The 21,135-nt window shown below is 37.4% G+C and overlaps 1 protein-coding gene across 2 annotated transcripts in view; it reads right to left on the bottom strand.

Annotated features, from left to right (window-relative positions):
• Nucleotides 1–345: 345 nt before the first annotated feature.
• Nucleotides 346–21,135, bottom strand: part of APC (APC regulator of WNT signaling pathway) — a 137,702-nt gene continuing 116,912 nt past the window's right edge. Inside the window, exons 10-16 of one of the 2 annotated variants that reach the window (XM_060143389.1) lie at nt 20,302–20,397; nt 18,956–19,009; nt 15,113–15,252; nt 14,461–14,538; nt 14,055–14,171; nt 9,449–9,663; nt 346–7,870 (exon numbers count right to left, since the gene is read on the bottom strand). In XM_060143389.1, coding sequence (XP_059999372.1) covers nt 1,285–7,870; nt 9,449–9,663; nt 14,055–14,171; nt 14,461–14,538; nt 15,113–15,252; nt 18,956–19,009; nt 20,302–20,397 — 7,286 coding nt within the window. In that variant the 3' untranslated portion in view covers nt 346–1,284. The remainder of the gene's footprint in view (nt 7,871–9,448; nt 9,664–14,054; nt 14,172–14,460; nt 14,539–15,112; nt 15,253–18,955; nt 19,010–20,301; nt 20,398–21,135) is intronic. The other variant, XM_060143388.1, reaches the window with a different exon arrangement.

The following is a 21,135-nucleotide window of genomic DNA, read 5'->3' on the forward strand; positions in this document are numbered from 1 at the left end:
AAGTCTCCCTTAACAGACAGGGGTTTCTAAATAGCCTTTTGAATATCTTAATAGTGTTAAATCTACCTTTGAAGTTCAACATGATTTGCATTTTCTGAGCATGGCAAAGTGCTGATTATACTTGGTGCTAATCACACAGTAACATTTTTTTTTTCAGGAAAGGTTAAGTGCCAATGCATGGAATGGTTAAATGCCAACAGTCAGCTTCAATTGTTTTTATTACAGTAAGAGGAATTTTACTTTTAATGCATAGAATTTGAAGAAAAAAATTATATAAGCTTTTAAAAGAGGCCCTTTTGACAATTATTAATACAAATGTGAAATAAGACCCTTCAAACAAATACCGATTTCAGTAAGTTTATACATACAGCAATAATTTATTCTTAAATGTTCATTTAGTTTCTGTTGAGACACGATTCATGTCTCATTAATAAAAGAGCAGCCATCTCACCTCAAATACCAGAATATACAACAAGTTACAGCATAGCAAAAATTCTACCTACTTTCAGATAAAATCTAGTTCAGGTAAAATAGTTTCATTCAATGTTTTACAGTTACACAGATTTTTTGTTTGTTTTGAGCACAAAATAGTGTAAGTTGTTACACTATAGCTATCTATATGAACATCATGTGACCACAGAATTGTTAATCATTACTTCTGAAAGTGAACCATCAGTTTCATTCATGCAGTAAAGCAAAGCAGGCTGGGTAAACTTGTTCATCGGGAACCATATTACTGTGAATTTCACAGCCACATGATTATGATGTCAGATGGACTCACAAGGACTAAAACAGAATGGTTTTTGCATAAATACCAATTTCTCCCTGATGTAAGTTTAGTCAGTTTATAATCTAGAAATGATTGATAACAGCAATATATCATATCTTCTATCTGTAGTGTTATTTTAAGACAAGCAATAATTAAAGGATGATGGGATGGGATGCTACTTAAATACATGAAAAACATACTGTACAAATATACTTGGCTTTACCATTTTCTTCCTAACTATCAAGAGTGCCTCCCAAAATATGACCAGTGAAGATGAAGTATACTATCAAATATGGCTTCCAGAACAAAAACCCTCTAACAAGAATCAAACCTATTTACAAAATTTTTCAGTCTTTTAGTTTCATTTGAAACAAAATTTCTTTTTTTGAATTTTATTTTTTATACAGCAGGTTCTTATTAGTTATCTATTTTATACATATTGGTTGAAACAAAATTTCTACATAGCAGTTGTAATTAACACTAACACATTCTTAGTTTCATCATTCCAGCTCTTTTTAAACAGATGTCACAAGGTAAGACCCAGAATGGCGTTTAGGACTTTGAGTTCCACTGGATTCTGTATTGTCACTTTTTGAATCTCGTTTCTTTGTGTTGTTATTCACTGGCGTTGGGATCTGAGATGGTCGGGCTGAAGTGCTATCTGCGCTGCTTTTCCTTGGGCTTGGGTTGTAATTAAAAGGACTCACTCTGGCAGCAACAGTCCCACTCGGTGAACTGTGCTTGCTTGAGCTGCTAGAACTAAATGGGGTACGTTCAGCTATTGAACTTTCATTAGTCTCTGATGCAGGGACAGGATGACTTTGTCCCGGTTTTCCCTCAGTTCCTTTTTGGTCTGGGGCATCTACCTGAATAAAGGAGTTCAGGCGGTTTTCCAAACCCATGGTGCGTACAGGAGCACTACCATTGCTCACATTTTGTTTCCCCTGATGATCTTTTGAATCTTTAGTGTTTGGGTTTCCCTTTTCTGAAACAGTGTCAATCACTGGGGGAGTATTTCCTGTTGGAGATCTTCCAGATCTAGGGTTGTTAATGGGGCAGTCCTCAATTCTCACCCAAACATCCTCTGTTTTAGAAACAGCAGGTGCCATTTGATAAATCAGAGTCTTTGATTCAGCACCATTTGCAGCACCTGAGGAAGTGGTCTGAGAAGTACTATTGGTGGGAGAAATTTCACTTTCTTTCATTTTTCTCCATGTTCCTTTTGTGGATACTTGGTTTTCTTTAGTTTGTTTGGTTCCTGAAGTAGAGTTCACGTGTTTTTCATCCTCACTTTTTGCTTTTTCACTAGATTCTGATGAAGCAGAAAGAATTGAGGATGAACTTCCAGTTCTCCTCCAAGTGCTTACTCGAGGAAGGGATGATGAGTGTTTGCTGTGCTCACGTTTCCAGGTTCCTGACCTATTGATGGGAAGTCTGGAAGGACTTTCAGAATGAGAGCGTGCTATGTCATGGCGCTTTACTGGTCTTCCATCATTATACTCTATGGTGGGACTGAGATTAGGTGGGAGTTTTCGCCATCCACCAGCCTGAACAGATGAATGTGTAGACAGAGACATATCAGGAAGGGAAGGACTTAAAATTGGAGTCTGTGCCTGGGACCTACTGGGAGAATCTGGTCTAGAAGATGGAGAAAGAGATTCAAATGAAGCAGATTCCTCCAATTTTCTCCTTAGGGTTGGGCTTGGAGCTTCTTTGATGAAAGTTGACTGGCGTACTAATACAGGTCTCTCTGACCTATCAGATTCACTTCCACTTGATTTAGTTGAAGACATTCTAGAAAGTTCTACCTTTTTATTGGATCCATTGCTAGTACTCATTTGACTTAGTCCTTTGGAGGCAGATTCACTTCTTGGGATACTACTGACATTCTTGGATAAACCTGTTTGTTTGGTGAGGTTCTGTTGGCTCATCTGTCTGCCAGGAGATGTGTAAGACATTTTCCCAGAACCCGAGGACTTAGTTGAAGCAGTACTAGGGGATGACGTCCTTGGCAGCTGAGATAATTTGTTGGGAGGACTTATTCCATTTCTACCAGGAGAAATTGAGTTTCGCCCTGGAGACTGCATAGGTCTACTTAATGGCTGCTGGGCAGGTCTTGAAGGAGTGGAATCTCTAGATCCTGATCTAGAAGGCCCTTTATTTGACCCAGGTGTCTGGGATGCCTGCCTCGTAACAGGGCTTAATTCTGACTTCACTGATGGCTTGGCTCCTCTGGGGGAAGTGGTAGCTGTCTGACCTTCACTAGGGCTTTTGGAGGCTGGAGTCTTAAGGGGTGGGCCTTTTTTAGAAACCGGACTTGTACTTGAAGAGCTATTCCGAACTCCTGGAATATGAATCATTGTCCTACCTCGAGAGATTGAAGGCATGTTTGTTTGAAGGGGCTGTTTCATTTGGCTTGAAACTTCTGAATTAGATCGAATTTTTCCAGTAATCAAACTTCTATAAACTTTTTTCCCTCCTTTTATTCCTTTATTTTCAGATTCTAACTTCTTAGCTTCCAATGTACTTTTCTCCCCAGGTTTTAGAATTCGTGGGCCTTTATTACTTGCAAAGGGTTTTTCCTCTTGATCAGGTGTAAGATGAAATGGTGATCCCAGAGAGATTCCTGATTTCAGGGAAAGGATGGAATCTGAATCAGACGAAGCTTGTCTAGATAAACATGCGGCGGCAGCAGCTTGATGTAAACTACTTACTATGGAATTTGCACCTTCCTGAATAGCTTTCCAATCGAAATTTTCTGAATCAGGGGATAAACCATGTTCTGAATCTGGTCTCTGTATATCTTTCAAATCGAGTGTCAAATCTTCTGCTAATATGCCACCCATATTTCTGGGACTATGCTTTTCATTATCAGCCTTGAGTCTTGAAGGCTTTTTCTTTTTTGGCATTGCAGAACTTATACATTCCTGCAACAGGTCATCTTCAGAGTCAATACTGAGAGAACTGAGAGAACTGTTTCTTGAGAAACAAACAGGGGTATCTTCAACGTGAAATGATTTAGGAGCATAACCTGACGCCTGAGGTTTACTTGGTTCTCCCTGTGAGTCAGGGGGCTCTGTCTCTTTGATAGGTTCATTTTCCTTGTTGTTGTTGTTTTCTTGATCAATGTCACTAAGAGAACTTAGAGAGGAATTTCGGGAAAAGCAAACCGGAGTATTTTCAATAGCAAAATTCTGTAATTTTTCATCTGTTGCTGCCCCTCTGTCTGGTATATCTTTGGAGGGCTGGGGAAAAGTGGATTGCTTCTGCAGCACGGGTTTAGGCTGACCTCGATTTATTGGATGTTTTGGAACAGCTTGTGTCTTATTAGCTGATTGTTGGTTTGAGGTTAGTTCTGTGTGGTTGGTAACTTTAGCTTCTGATTCCTTACTTTCCTTCCCCTTTCTTAATTCAGCCTTTTCCCTGGAAAGGTCGACATCATCATCATCAAAATCTAGAGAACTCAAAGAATCATTTCGTGAAAAACAGTATGGAGTGCCTTCAATAGGTGTGTAATGATGAGGTGAGTCAAAAGTAAAACTTCCTCTGACTCGATCTTCATTATTTGGGACCTTATCATTGAAGTCCTTGGAATTATTTTTCAAGTTCTGTTTCTTTGAATCTTTGTTGTCTGAGAAATTTCTTTCAGCATTTAAATTATTTTTTGAGTCTGTATTTTTTCTTACACGTGTCCTGTATTCAGTATTTTGTGGTATAGGTTTTACTGGTGAAGTAGGTTTCTTCTTCTTACCATCTAATTGATTTTTGTTAGTTCCAGATGAAGACATAGATGCTTGTTGGACCTGGTCCATTATCTTTTTCACACGGAAAGGCTTGTGACTTTTTCCTTTGGGCATAGCAGAATTAATGCATTCTGCAAGAATATCGCCTTCTTCTGTTTTATTGTCATCCAGTTCAGGTATAGTCACAGATGAGGCTTTCCCTGTTTGAGCCTCATCTGTACTTCTGCCTTCTGTAGGAATGGTGTCTCGTTTTTCAAATTCACCTGACTGTGTTCCTGCTCTAACACCTTCTCCAGCAGCTAACTCATTTGGAGGGGATTCTATCGTTAGATCACTTAGAGATGTAGCTGTGGAAAAGTTTATAGGTGTCCCTTCTACACAATACACCCGAGGCATATCATCTCCTGGTGTAAAACTAACATGCTTTTGTGTTTGTAATCTGTTTTGTGATGGCAGAAGTTTGTACACAGGCAGTTGACTTGGTTTCCTTGCCACAGGTGGAGGTACTTTGGAAGACGTCTGGGCTGGCTTTTTGGCTTTGCGTGAAGATTTTGTTGGCATGGCAGAAATAATACACTCTTCTAGTATTTCAATATCATCATCATCTGAATCATCTAATAGATCTTTTTCAGAATCAGTGGGTTTTTCTGCCTCTTTTCCCTGGCTTTCATTTGATTCTTCAGGCTGCTCATTTTCTGTTTCATTCCCATTGTCATTTTCCTGAACCGGAGGCATTATTCTTAATTCCACATCTTTCTGAATAAATGGCTCGTCGAGGCTCAGAGCACTCAGGCTAGATGAACAAGAAAATCCATCAGGAGTACTTTCTGTGGCAAAATGTAACAAAGCATCAGCATCTGGAAGAACCTGGACCCTCTGTACTGCAGCATTTACAGCAGCTTGCTTAGGGCCACTTTCTCTCTTCTCAGCACTAGGGGCTTTATTTTTAGGTACTTCTTGCTTAGTCTGAGCTGACTGAGGAGGAGGGGGAGGAGGGGTTTTACTTCTGCTTGGTGGCATGGTTTGTCCAGGGCTATCTGGAAGGTCACTGGGGCTTATAATGCCACTCACCATTCCACTGCAGGGTTCACTCTGAACGGAGCTGGCAATTGAACGACTCTCAAAACTGTCAAGTGAACTGACAGAAGTACATCTGCTAAACATGAGTGGAGTCTCCTGAACGTAGTGCTCTGGTGGACTTTTAGGTGTCTGAGCACCACTCTTTGATGGAGATTTGGCCCCTGAAGAAAATTCAACAGCTTTGTGCCTGGTTGATTCTGAAGATAAACCAGAAGCCTGGAGTCTGCTGGATTTGGTTCTAATGTGCTGTGACACTGTTGGAACTTCACTCACAGAATCTTCAGTTGACCTAGTTCCACTGCTTTCTTTTATTTCTGCTATTTGTAGGGTATTAGCAGAATCTGCTTCTTGTGTTGTCTGATCACACCCTATTTCATCTTCAGCTGATGACAAAGATGATAATGAACTACATCTTGAAAAACATATTGGGGTATCTTCTACACAGTAAGTCTGTATTGTTTCTTGGTTGATAGAGGGAACTTTGCAAGAGGAAGAGGTGGCTTTTTGGGTCTGACCACTCCTGCTCTGTGCTGAACTGTGATGGAGCTGATTCTGCCTCTTGGCATTAGATGAAGGTGTGGCTGTATTCTCACTGCTTGAAGAGATGTGTTCAGTTTTAGTGCTCTGTCCAGATGAATTCTTTGAGAATGAAAATGCTGGTTTCTGTGAAGAAGGAATGTCTGTGGTATATTTTAAACTATAATCAATAGGCTGATCCACGTGATGTTTCTCTTCATTATATTTTATGCTATAATTGGTTGGTCTCTCTTCCTCCTCATGTTGCTCTTCCTCAGAGTAACGTTCACTATAGTTGGTTGGCTTATCATCTTCATAGTCATCTTCCTGACACAAAGACTGATTTACATTTTGATTAATTCCATGATTAGAACCTACTCGATTTGTTTCTGAACCATTGGCTGCTCTTGACCTATATGGGGAAACACATTCTTGCTGTCCAAAATGTGGTTGGAACTTGAGGTGTTTATCATCAGTGCTCTCAGGATATACAGGATAAGTTGTGCTTTGACTCCTTGATTGTCTTTCCTCATTTTGTTTTATTTCATCTTCTATTATATGTTTGGGTCTTGCCCACCTTTCATTCTGTGAAGGACTTTGCCTTCCGGAGTTCAACTGTTCATCAGAATATTTAAGACTATAATTTATTGGTGTATCTAGTTCTCCATCATTATCATCCATATGATTTGCACTATGTATTTTATGGGCTAGGTCAGCTGGATACTGACCATAGCTGCAAAATTTACTTTCCTCATCTTCAGAATAGGATTCAACTGAAGGTTTCATTTGACCTCTTTTACCATAACCATCACTACTGCTGACACTATTTAAACTATCATTTGAAGATCTCTTGTATTCTACTTTGGCATATGGCACTGGACATGTCCTGTTTGAGTTTTCTGACTTGGTGAAGTTGTAAGAGTTTGCATGTGTGTGGGCGGTAGAGCTTCTTCTTAGTGCATTCCTCTCATCTGTCCCACAATGTAGTTCCGGGGTAGACCCAGAACTTCTGTCTTCCTGGGAGGTATGAATGGCTGACACTTCTTCCATGACTTTGGCAATCTGGGCTGCAGTGGTAGAAATCTGCAAACCTCGCTTCGAAGAGGTTCCTGGATTTTCTGTTGCTGGGTGGTAGTTGACTAGGCTAATACCTCGTTCTCTCTCCAAACTTCTATCTTTCTCAGAACGAGAACTATCTAAACTTCCCCTTGATGAAGAGGAGCTGGGTAACACTGTAGTATTTAAATATGGTGACAAGACAGTCATGTTTCCAGTATTAAAATTGTCTGACCTATTATCATCATGTCGATTGGTGTCAAAAACATAGTCACCATAGAGATTTTGCTTGTGTCTCTGCTTACTACGATGAGATGCCTTGGGACTTAAATTGTCAATATTGTCAAAAGTTTCTGATAAATGCTGAGCATCTAATTCTGCTTCTAGGGCTTTTTGTTTCCTGACATGAAGAGAAGGCAAGCTTGAACCAGGAGACATGATATTGGCATCCTTATACTTTGCAGGTCTATTTGCCATGAGATTCCTTAAAGCTGCAGCACTTCCCATAGCAATCATCTTGTGCTTTGAATGAATGAGGTTCTTGAGCATGCTGACTGCTCCCATGTCCCATAATGCTTCCTGATCTTTAGGATTTCTTGCTGAGAGATTCCACAAGGTTCCGCATGCATTACTGACTATTGTCAAACTGTGAGATTTCAAGTGTTGTAATAAGGTTTGTAAGCAATTATTCTCTCTTAGGATTTGCCTGAAATAAAAATATCACAAAAGTAAGGTAAAAATCTGTTCGTAGTAACAACAAATAAAAGGACAGAAAACAAATTTAAATCTAAAGATAACTACTAAAGCTTATTAACAACAGGCATAATAAAATTACACCAAATTATACTATAAATTTCAGGCATTGCCTATTTCCTTTTGTTCTATCTTATTAGTTCATTTAGTGTTTATTGTTTTAAAGTACTCATCTGTCAGAGTAAAAGAAGTAAAAGTGTTAAGTTTAATCAATTCTGCATTTCCTATTCTGACCCAATAGCTTTAAACACTTTTCCTGAGTAGATATATTTACTTTATTTACATAGTGACGGAGTTTCTCAGTTTGAGGAGTACAGATGTATTATGAAATCTTAAGCTGAACAGGGGCTGTGGTAATTTAATCTCTGAATGGGCACCACAATGTCGACAAACTGAGACATCTCAGAAGAGGTAGACAGAAGAAACTGATTGACAATAGATCTTAACGAAGTCAGGGAGCACACTGTAAGATCCTAGGTCAGCAAAATGACTTTTAGATAATCTTTCTGCCTCTGGTTTGATTTTGTAATACTGCCATTCCCCCTTACAAGTGTTCTCGGGCAAACTGTGTGTAGTCGTTATTTCTAAAAATAAACTGAAAGAAAAGTTTTCAAAACATTAACTATAAAAACAAGAGTTAAGAGTCAGCATAATGAATGTTGGGATCTGAAAGAGCTATGGCTTGTTTAAGGCATGGTAAAATGAAGTTTAATGACAGCACAGTTGGCACTGGTGGGCTTTAAAACTGATAGGCAAGGGTGCAGTAAGCTTTACCATGGCGGCTCTCTAGCAGTCCAGTAGACACCTGAGTGCTTACTGAGTCTAAGAGGTCTTCTATGAACAGAAGAAAGGGCTATAAGGCTTGTAGCTGGTGCATCAAAAACTTAAAGAAAAGATGTTTACATTCTTTTCAAAGCCCTTTTACTAAAGGTACCTCATAGTCTTTTTGAAAATGAGAGAGGAACAATACAGGATAAAATAAATAAATATGCTGTGAAAGATACCCGTATTTTTGTTGAGATAATACAGAGCTCAAGTTCTGAAGATATGTGCCTTGTACCTGAGGTGCCTCTTAGGCCTCACAGCTCTAACAGATTGGATGAATGGTGGTTGGCTGAAAAATATTATCATTATTGATGTTATGGCACCACTAGAAAAATGTGAACCATCGTACTCTCTGGATCATAACCACAAGGTTTTGTTTTTTATAAACCTCATATTCGTTTAAGCCATGCTAACATACAGGAAAGGATTTTCTTCTCTGTAATATTTATGACTTTCATTTTTTCTTCTACACATGGGTTATACCTCTCAAGTATCATTTATTTCTAGACATCTTTATACTATGAACTTGTATTAGAATAAATATGTTAATGAATAAATCAGGAATTAATAGTTATATTTTCATTGTCATAAATGTAATTTGGCTTAGAACTTGCATAATTACACAAAACACTGCTTACAGTTGAGTCTTTCTGAGAGTATGAATCTTATAATTTCATTTAAAAGTAATATAAAACCCTGTATTTACCTGTGGTCCTCATTCGTAGCTATCAAGCTGGACACATTCCGTAATATCCCACCTCCACTTTCAATAATAGCTAAAGTATTTGTCTGGCTCCGGTAAGTGAGAGTGCCAACCAAAAATGCAAGCGCACCATCTACGGCACATATATCAGCTTTATTCTCAGTGCAGTGTGCTGACAAATTCCATAAGGCACTCAATACGCTTTTGAGGGTTGATTCCTATCAAGAAACAGAATATGTGTCATCTAAAAAGATAGCATTTTCAGGACAACAGAAGCTAGAAAAAGCCCTCTACATGCCGATATGGAAAGATATCTAGATGTATCATTAAATGAAAAGAGCAAGCTGCAGAGGAGTATGTGCAATCTTATTTGTATAAACACACACATATATATTTATGTGTGGTTGATTCAAAAGTAACAATGTAACTTATTAAAAAGAAAGCATACTAGAAAAACTCCAATTTCTTAAAATCCCCAAAGAAACAAAGTAACTGAAAAACCAGAACTCCCTGGTATACAGTATCACAGTAAACTGACAAATTATAAATGCCACAGAAAATACTCTGAGTATACAATTAAGGATATTTGGTCAAAACTTGCCATGATCCTGATGTCAGTCTTTCTTCTTACTACAAATCAATCAGGGAACAAACAAACATTCATTAGAGATCTACTCTGTGCCTATCACAAGTAGAGGCACTCCAGAAAACATAGCAACTGATACTTGCTTTGAAGGTGCTAACTGTTTACTCTGGGGAAAAAAGAATGCAAAATCATACTTGAAACCAAGGGCTCTAATGGAAAGATTATTGCCATCTGAATTTAATAAAATAAGTAAAATATTTCATGGAGGAGAGCAGCTCTGCAGAAGAAAAGACACGTACATTCAGAGAGAAGGCAGGGGAAGTAGGAGGAAAGGCAGGGGAAGTAGAAGGAGGAAAGGCATGGAAGTGGAAATAAGCAAGGGAGGACTAAAGAACAGGAAGAAGACACAGAGGAAGTCAAAGTCCATGCTGGGGCATTGTGGGAAGTAAGGTCAGAGAGGTAAAAGGCGGCCCTGAATGTCATGGCAAACATTTTGGGCCTAACCCAATAAGGAACTAGCCATTGTATTCTCTTCATCAAGTTATTAAATGAATAAAACAATGTAGGAGCAGGTTTAGATACTACTTATCAGGAAGCAGGGAAGAAGTGCTTTCACCACTGAAGATGTGAAAAGGCTAAGAGCTCAATTTTAATTATATTGTGAATGATTCAAAGGTGGGACATTCAAAGTATCCTGAGAACAGAAAAAAATGGCAAGAGTTTAGAGGAGTGAGCTAAACTTACAACTGACCTAGAGGTGAGACTTGAAGGTAGGAACATAGAAGTTGCTCTTCAAGACTACATGTAGAGGGCCAAAGGTCTTGTTTCAAAGAAGCTTTATAGTTAAAGGAGACAAGGAGAAATGATTAGATGTTGGAAGTACAGGTGGTAAAAACAAAGGGAAGAGATTCAGTAAGGAATGTGATCAAAAAGTATCAAATATAGGTGTAGGTAGAAAAGAAATACCCTAGTTAATCTGTAAGTCTAGATTTTGTTAGAAGCAATATATTAGAAAGGACTGAAGAAGGTATGGCCAGTTAAGAAATGAAGCAAGTGACTACATGTTCAGGGTTTTGGTTCTTACAGGAAAAAGAGGAACACTGCAGAAGTTAGAAGAAGCAACAGAGGATTTTTGTTTTCATTTTCAAAATATTGGGCTTCTTACAGATAGCTGAAACATAAAAAAGCCGACTTCTCTACACCCAGTAGAGAAGATATAGAAGACAAGAATAAGGGACTAACAGCTTTGAGTAAATAGCCATGCTTAGGGCACAGAGTGCAGGTGAAGGAAAGATTCTGCTGTGTAGAAGAGTAAGAGCCAGTGAATGATGGTAAAATGATGCAGTACGTGGGGAACATGGAAGGTAGTTTTGGTTCTTGTGGTCATTAGTAGTAAATGAAGTTGACAAGGAAGAGATGACAAATTAAAAAAGAGAATAAGAACGTTCATAATGACGGCTGCACTGAATGTAGAAAAAGAGGGAAAAAATAAATTCTAATACTGCTAACCAGAGCAGGCCCAAACCAGAATTGGATATTATAAATTTCTGATGGGCTACTTTTTCCAAGATTGGGCCTTGCATTAAAAATTTATAGACATAGACAGGCTATGTCTTTCCATTTATTATGGTCTTCTCTTACGCTTCTCAGTAGGATGTGTCTTTTAATCTAACTTTCTTCGTTTGTAGCAATTAGTTTGTATGTAGATCTTTGAGGTCCTTGAGCGACAATAAAATAATGAGCTATTCAGCAGCAATACAAGTTCCCATAATACCTACAAATACATCAAATCTTTCTGAAAACACACAAGCTTGATAAGAAAGGAGTCTTAAAGTGTACATGGGGCTAATTTTTTGTATAATTTTATTAAGGTATAATTAGAGAACAATAAACTGCACATATTTCAAGTGTGCAATTTGATCATTTTTGATGTGTGTGTATACCAAGATAACATTTATATCACTCCCTCCACTTTCCTCATGCCACCCGTAATCCAACCCCAACCCCAGGCAACCGCTGTTGTGATTCCTGTCATTGTAGATTATTGAATGTATCAATAGGTCATTCTTTTTTTTTTTTTAATAACCAAATTGTATTCCACAATTTGTTTACCCATTTACCTATTGATGGACATTTGCATTATTTTTAGTTTTTGGCTATCACAAATAATCTTTCTGTGAATATTTGTAAGTCTTTGTGTGAATTTAAGTTTTTGTTTCTCCTGGGTGGCCAGGTTGCATGGTAGGTAAATGTTTAATTTTAAAACACTGCCAAATGTTCTCTAAAGTTGGATAGGCATACCTCAGAGATATTGCAGGTTTGATTCCAGACCATTGCAGTAAAGCCAAGTCACATCATTTTTTTTTTTGGTGTGCATATAAAAGTTATGTTTACACTATACTGTAGTCTATTAAGTGTCCAATAGCATTACGTATAAAAAAATGTACATACCTTAACTGAAAAATAATGCTGTTGGAAAAATGGCATCGACAGACTTGCTTAATGCAGGGTTGCCACAAACCTTCAATTTATAAAAGATGTAATATCTGCAAAGTGCAATAAAGCAAGGTATGCCTGTACGCCACGTAACATTCCCGCCAGCAGTGTGTGAGAATTCCAGCTGCTTAACATCCTTGACAACACTTGGCCAATATTTTAAATTTTAACCAATGTAATATCTTTAATGGTATCTCGTAGTTGTAATTTGTATTTTCCTGATGACTAACAATGTTGAGTATCTTTTCAAGTGCTTATTGGCTATTCACGTATCTTCTTTTCTGCAGTGTGAGTACAAGTGTTCTGCTGATTCGGTAGTGTTTTAAAGGTATCTTTATGCAGACCCTAAGTATATTTGAGTATTACCTTTTTTTCCCAGTTTTGAGATATAGTTGACATGTAACACTGTTTAAAGTATAATGATTTGACTTACAAACATCATGAAATGATTACCACAGTAAGTTTACTGAACATCTATCATCTCATACATACACAAAATTAAAGAAATAGAAAAAAATTTTTTTTCCTTGTGATGAGAACTCAGGATTTACTCTCAACAATTTTCATATATAATGATATAGCAGTGTTAATAAGATTTATCATACTGTATATTACATCCCTAGTACTTATTTATCTTATAACTGGAAGCTTGTACCTTTTGACCACCTTTGAATATTAACTTTATATCCAGTTTAGTTGAATACTTATTTCTAACAATTTTTCAGTTGATTTTCTTGGGATTTTCAGGTATAAAATAATTTAGAAAAAATACATAAGTAAACAAACAAAACATTCCCAGACTCTTCCTTCTCTGAAAAGGAAATTTTGAAGAGAAAAATATGTAGGCTCTGGATCAAGGAGGACTGGCTGGGTGAAAGGAAATTCAGATTAGCTAAAAAGACTTTAAAAAAAATTTAAAAAATTTAAATTTTTAAAAAAAATTTGCTTAGTTTCTGAAGTAGATATACTATCTGGAGATTATTTCCTTTTGTAAACAAATTATTATTTGAGGGATTTCTCACCTTTGGGTCTGATTACCTCTTGACAGGGTGACTATCAGAATTTGAGGACTCAGGTAGATTGAGATTTGGGCAGCAAAGAGTTAACACTCAACACCAGTGATTGGCAACGGAGGGTGACTGTGTCCCTTTTCCTTTACAGAGGACATCTGGTAATATGTGGAGATATTTCTGATTGTTACGACTGAGGGGAAGGTGTACTGGCATCTACTGTGCAAAGGCCAGGGAGGCTGCTAAACATCCTACAAGGCACAGATCAGTCCTCCAAAACAAAGACTTCTCTGGTGCAAGATGTCAACAGTGCTGAGTCTGAAAAACCCTGACTTATACTAGGCTACCTTGTACAATCTTTTCTGGCTTAATACTTTAGGAGTTTGGAGCAGTCTAAGTCTAGGGATAGATAAGATAAGAGGGTCAGAAATTAGTGAGTCTCAGGAGTGGGAGATGGCAGCAAAAAAGTATCCCAAGATGAAATCCCTATTGTAATACTAAATGTTTTCAAAGGTACCTTTTTCACTTCCAAAGCACATTCCATCAATGCTTTCACACTTCCAACTTCACGCAAAGTCTTTTTACTATTTACATCTGCTCTCCAAGACAGATTCCTCAAAACACTTGCAATAACCTGCAAATAAATCAATTTTAGAATAATTTGTTTATAAAATTATTCATACTAGTTGCTTTCTTGTTCGTAATGTTAAGAGTAGAAATATATCAATAAATAAATTTCTTCCAAATGCTAATATAGTGCCAAAAGGAATTCCTACAATATAATTATTTTCCTCTATTTTGGTGTTAATGTAGCCACAATTTAAACATGAGATGCTAAACAGTGAGCCACAGCTTAAATTAATCTAAATCAGGGTATTAACCCACTAATAGCCAAGAAAAACATTTGAAATTCTAAGTAGTACCTGCTGTAAGTCCTCACTTTCAGATTTTAGTTGGGCCACAAGTGCTCTCATGCAGCCTTTCATAGAGCATAGTGTAGCCTGTAAAATCAAATATTGCAAAGGGTCAATAATAAGGCAACCTGGAGCCATGCTTTATTTTTGACTAAACTTCAAATCCAGTTTCAATCATCTCATTTCAATCCTAACTAATGTTTTACCCATAAAAGAACTAGAATCAGATTACATAAATGAAAGACAAATACCCTCCTAATCCTTTGGTATTTGTTCTTTTCTTGGCAAACCGGAAAAATAAAGTGAATAAATGATAAGAAACAATAAGCAAAGGGTTTTAAAGTCTTTTATTCAGATGGAACCAACACGTGTATAACACTTGCACCAATCATCAAGATTTCCAGATTTTTGCTATCATTCCCAGGAATAGTATTTTAAATGTGATCACATAAATCCACTACTGTGTTCCATCTTTTGCCTTTGTTTAGGCATAAGACAACCAAATGAGTAAGGATATGCAGTGAGGTAAGAAGTACAGGTTTTTGTTGGTCAGTGTTTAATGAGGAGAGTGACAAAAAGAGAGTCAGTGAAAAGTAGTTTGTATGAAAGTAAAATAACTCACACCAGAGATATCATGAGAAATGGATCTTATAAAACATACCTTGTTGGCTACATCTCCGAAAGTCAAGTTTGTCAAAGCCATTCCTGCATATCGTCTTAAGGTAATACTGTAGTGGTCATTAGTAAGTCCATACATTTCACAGTCCACTTGCAATAATTCTGCAATGGCCTGTAGTCCCCCTAATTTAAAAAGGGCAAGAGGAAAAAGATAATAATCTAAAATAAAACAAATGGGTACCAAGTTTATAAATTATTAGGAAAAAATCTCAAAGAATGAGAATATATAAATTTAATTTTGTCTTTAGAATTACAAGCTACAGATAATATTATAAAGGACTTTTGTGTAATATACTTATAAAGTACAAGTGACAACTATTCCATTTTCTGCCAGTTTCTCCACCCTCCAGCCCCTTGCCTTACTGAGTGAAATGAACATTATACTCTATTTACTGCACATACACTGTATCTTGTCACGGATGAAGAAGGCTATTTTCTAACACTAGGTCTTCCTGAATGTAAGCAGAAAAAGGTAACTTATTTTTATTATTAGGACTTTACAAACACTCTTCATTGTCACACACTGTGGCCTAATCACTTGAATATACTTTTATCTCCCAAATAATTTTTAGTATCCTTAGGAATACTAAAACTTCTAAATGAAACTGTGCATGAAGCAAAGCTTATTTTTTTTATGAAAAAGAATTACCTACTCAACTTATTACTAAGCTCTATAAAACCATTTTTAATTTTTACTTTTTTAATTCTTACTTTTCTTTGATACTCATGAAGTGTCAAATACCAATACTAGGATTTAGTATTTTCTTTCCCCTTGATTCCCACCAATGGGTATACTTAACAATGCCCACAGTGGTCAGCAGTAGGAAGGCAAGGAGGGAAATGAAGGGAAAGGAAAGGAAAAGACATAAAGGAGGGGGTGGTAAAAAGACAAAACAAAACAAAAAGACAAAAGGTGAAGCAAAATGGTGAGGGAGTAAATAAAAAGAAAAATAAAAATGCATATGGAGGTTATTCAAAATATTATTCATCATCAATATTAATCATCATGGGACTGGAGACATTCTTTTGTCAGAGAAGTGGCTTAGACAGAAAAGAGAAGATGAATATAAACAGGCAATTCTTGGATACTGTAAGTCTGAACAATCAGGTCATTAATCTGAAAGAGGATCGGTACATTTTTGTAAATGATCTAGAAGGGTCAGTATGTAGATGAATCAGCAAGTCTGCAAAATAGACCAAGTTCTATCTTGGGTCAAGAATGCCAGGCCAAGGGATTTAACTCTTGGGACATTTGTGTAAATCTTTATAACTAGCACCAATGACAGATGAGTTTGAATGTAGGTAAGTAAAAATGAATTTGGTTAAGGGAAATCCAAACCGTATTTAGGAAGATTTTCCTCCATCCACCCATGATGATGGGAAGATAAACAACCAACGAAAAAAACAGCCAATGTCTTTATGGAGCTTACAGATTAGAGCAGAGACAGCCATTGAACAACTAATTTAAGTGTACTGGATTGTGTAGAAGCACAGGTGAATGTAACCTAGATTGGGAGGATCAAGAAAATGGCTGAGGAAATAATGTTTAACTTGAGACTTAAAGGATGAATGAATATCTAAAAAGGGTGGGGCAGAAACAATAAGTAAGCATTTCAGGCAGATGAAACAGCATGTGCAAGGACTGCTGGGTCTGAAATATACAGCAACAAGGAGAGGGTCACAGGTGAGGCTACAAAAATGGGTAGAGGCCAGATTATGCAAGACTTTGTGTGCCTCACCAAGGATTTAGGGCAGGGGAAGGAATAATCAGATGTATGTTCTAAACAGATTCCTATGACTGTAGGCTGCAGAATGGATTATGATTGGAAGTGGGGGGACAAGTAAGACAAACTATGGGCGAACGGGAGAGATGACAGAGGCTTGCTTGGGGTGGGGATAAAAAGAAGAGCAGTGATATGAGATGTATTTAAGAACCAGAATTAAAGCATTTACGAGACATAGGGGATAAGGAATAGACTCGTGGATGTCTTCTAAGATTCTGGCTTCAGCAAGTGGGTTGACTGGAATGCCATTTTCTGAGAAAAGGAACCCTGGAATAGACAGAGATTTGGGGATGGAGGAGACAACAAACTCAGTTTCTGTCAGATGAGTCAGAAATGTCTGAAAAATCATCTAGGTGAAGATGTCGAATGAGCAGTTTGAAAAATGTGTGTAAATCTCAGGAGAGAGAACTTGGATTAAGCTGTGAATTTGAAAAACACTGTAATTGAAGCCATGGAGTAGAGGATACTGCCTAGCGAGAGTGGAAGAAAGCCTAGTACAGAGCTTCAAAAAATTCCACTATTTATTACTTCGGTAAAGAAGAAGGAACCACCAGTAAAAGAACTGAGAGTTTTGACCCAGGAAACAGATCTGGGAGTCATTGTTGACCTGAAGACAGTGGCCTTGTGTACTGAGGAGATCACCAAAATGTTGAGGATTATAAAGCAGACGATCAAAGCCAAAACAAAACATACTATGCTTCATGCCTACATAAAATCCTGCCTGGCACAGCAGTATCTGTGATACTGTTTTGAGAGAGGTGAAATGATCTAAAGAAAATCCCAAGAAGGCACCTGACTACTTTTGTATGGAAAACCCAAAAATCTTAGGACTTGATTCTAAAAACAAAGATTAAAGAAGGATTTGGTCAATGCCAATAAAACCATGAAGAACATGGCTAATGAAAAAAAGGACATTCAATAAAATTTAGTGTATCAGATAGAAGAGAGAGCCCTTTATGACTTCAGGCAGGTAAAAAGAAAACCTTCAGTGAATTTTCAGGCAAAGAATCTATACATTAAAACTACAAATGGATTCACAAAAATATGATGTGAATTCATGAGCAATACAATAAAAAATAGGTTGCCCTAAGAAATATTAGGATGTTTCAAGGTAATGCAAAGGTCATGAACACATCCTTCCACATTTTCTTGGTGCCTATGTTAGAGAATAGTGGTCCAGATGAACCAAATACTATCTCCTATGGTATCTCATAACCTTACAGATAGTAGAGGATCAATGGCTTCAGGTGACATTTAACAAAATCCTTAACTTAAACTTATCAAAAAGAGATAATAGAAAGATGATACTTAATTTTTAAAAAGTATATTACTTTTCTTTTACTTGGTTTAGATAGTCACCATTAGCATGAAACGCCTCGTTCTAAAATAAATATTAGGGGCTCAGCATCAATATTCTATATATTGGTGTTTCACAAAATTTCCCGATCATAAGAATCACCTGGGCCACTTATTAGATTTGATTCCTAGGTTCCCTCCTCCGGAGATTCTACTTTACTAAGCTTGCTTACCACGCATGGGCCAGAGAAATACATGGTTTGACAACTGCCTCTGGTGATCATTATGATCTAGTTTGGGAAACACTAATGCAAATTAACTATGAATTCCTTGAAAGTCAGGACCACATCTTAATCATTTTTATACCTAGTGCCTAGCACAGTTTCTGGGACAGAGCTGGGAATTCATAAATGTATACATTACTGATACTATGGTCTAAAACTTGCAATACTAATAGGTGCAAACTTAAATGACCCTAATAGTTGTAAGAATTTTCTTCTATGTACAAATGACGGTCCTAGCTGACTGGGCTTAGAAATTTCCCTTCATCCACTTGGGACTTCTTTCCTCCTTATTCCTCACTGTCAGATCCCTTGTGCTGTCTTAATCCATCTCCCCACGGTCCACACACCTTGGTCCTTCTTGTGCTCCAATGCGAATTCAGAGGCTAGGAGTGAGAAGAAGGTAATCCCCTGTGGCTACACCCCCAGCAGTCACACCCCCAGAGGCCCCATCCTGCTCCTCACCTGAAAGCCCCTGCCCTAGCTCCTGTGATGAAATGCCCCGGGTAGCCTTCCTACCTGAAGAAGGAAGAGGAACAAATACTGAGTCTAGATTTTACTTGGAAATTCAGATGATTAATGTGTCAGTCCTAGTCTATAGTTCATTGGAACACAGGAACATTTATAAAAACGTTTGCGGGAGCTTAAAATTGGATTCATTTTCCCGTTGATTCATTATTTTCCCCATTATTACTAGCGTTAAAAAAAAACACCCAAACTTAAAATTTCACCAATGCTGAGGCAGTACTGAGGAGGGGAGAACTCATAAGCTCGTACTCAGTTTCACAGGAGGCTGGGGGCATGGGGGAAGGAAAGAGAATCAAGTGGGCCGACTGCTAGGGCCTGTGGGAAGAAAAGCATGGCTGGAGGGCAGGCGGAAATCACAAAGTACACAGCCTCCCAAAGTGATGACTCTGAAGGAGACAACACTCATTTTTGGCCGTTCAGGTTCTCTGTGTTTAAGAGTGTCATGACTTTGTCACTTTGAAGATAAGTGATGAATGATAATGATGAGGGGTGGCAGGAATACACAGTGGGGGCTTGAATGAAATGTAGCATAACCGGCACAAAAAGCAAGGGCACAGCTACACTAAGATGGAAACTCAGTGTATGGTTCTTGCTTGTGGCACGACTAGAGCGATCCAGTTCACATGAGATGGCTCAGCATGATGCAACTTATAAATACCACATGTGCAAAATGAACCTAGAAATCAAAGAAAAACCATTACATGAAAAATGGGGGGCACAAATGCAGGTTATATAAGGTTTAGAGTATGTGAGAACACATACCTAAGAGTAACCCTTCCACAATTAATGGAATGTTTCTAACATAAATCAGAGCATAATGCTTTTCCGTATTAATCAGTTTCAGAGATACCACGCTGCTTATCATGAAAATCCAGTAAAGTACAGATAACCATGAAGATAAATGAGAATCTTAATAATAATTCCTTCTGATGTCTTTCAGAAGTGACTGAGTTCAAGAATAATTACGTAGCCCCACGTCTCAAAACAATTCAAATTACCCTCCCCATCAACTGTCACCCAGGGTCTGCCTTGACGATAGGGGCAAGAATGGACCGTTTAGTATTTTTTCCAACCTTTGGCTAACATTTTAAAAATCCAAGTTAGGTTACAAGGGTAGCAGTTTCTGCCACTTAGGACACTGTCTCCCCTGGAAACCAGAGTATAGTCATTTGCTACAAGGAGGAAGCAGATGGTAATAAAAGTTACTGGCCTTATATCCTAATTCAACAATGATGAAAAATCTTTAGTATTCTTCTATGGCATTGAGGAACATTTTGTCTTACCAAGTTCATTCATCGCGTGTCTATGCTCCTCATCAAACGAAAGTTTCATTAGAACACACACAGCAGGACAGATTTGATGTTCAACAGGAGCTGGCACTGAAAGATAAAATTGACATAAACCATAATGCTTTGTTTTCTCAAAAGTAGTGATGTTTATTATACTTAAAAAATACTCAGGGCTCACTAATACATCCCTAATGCATAGCAGTTTAGTGAATCAACAAGTATTTGCTAAAGAGATGAATATATACTACAAACATGGAAAGGAAAACGTAAGGGTTTTTCTTGGTTCCACAAAAATGTCTACCTCTCATCAGCCTTTGACCAAGTCTGCTGGTCCCATGCAGGTTTATGCTATAATTCAAATAATAACTTAAAAATTATATTGGCTATATGAAACAATAAAAACATTTTGGTATAAAACTTTTTATTTACAATCTCTATTTAAACTTAAAGGCATGTGGCTGTATACAAATGTAGTAGAGAAACCTAGTATAAACCTAGTATAGAAAGCTTACTATACAGATACCAGATAGTAAACAAAAATTTATAGACAAGGTGTCCAAGAAAATGTACCTGCACATTTAATACTATGCACAAAGTTTCAAAACTGTTACTTGAAATAAAAATTTAAAAAGCAAGTCTATTTTTCAGAAGTAATAATATTTATTCTATTTAACTTTTCTGAGAGTAGGTATTAAGAGCACAAAATGCGAGTCATTATATAATTGTGGACAAAGAAAACAATCCAGAAAGACAATGTTCTTCCAGTAAAGCATCTTATAGTTCTCCTCATCCCTAGGACAAATAGATATAAAGGACATTTCTGCTGTA

Source organism: Lagenorhynchus albirostris, chromosome 3, assembly GCF_949774975.1.
Source record: "Lagenorhynchus albirostris chromosome 3, mLagAlb1.1, whole genome shotgun sequence".
Classification (NCBI taxonomy): Eukaryota; Metazoa; Chordata; class Mammalia; order Artiodactyla; family Delphinidae; genus Lagenorhynchus; species Lagenorhynchus albirostris.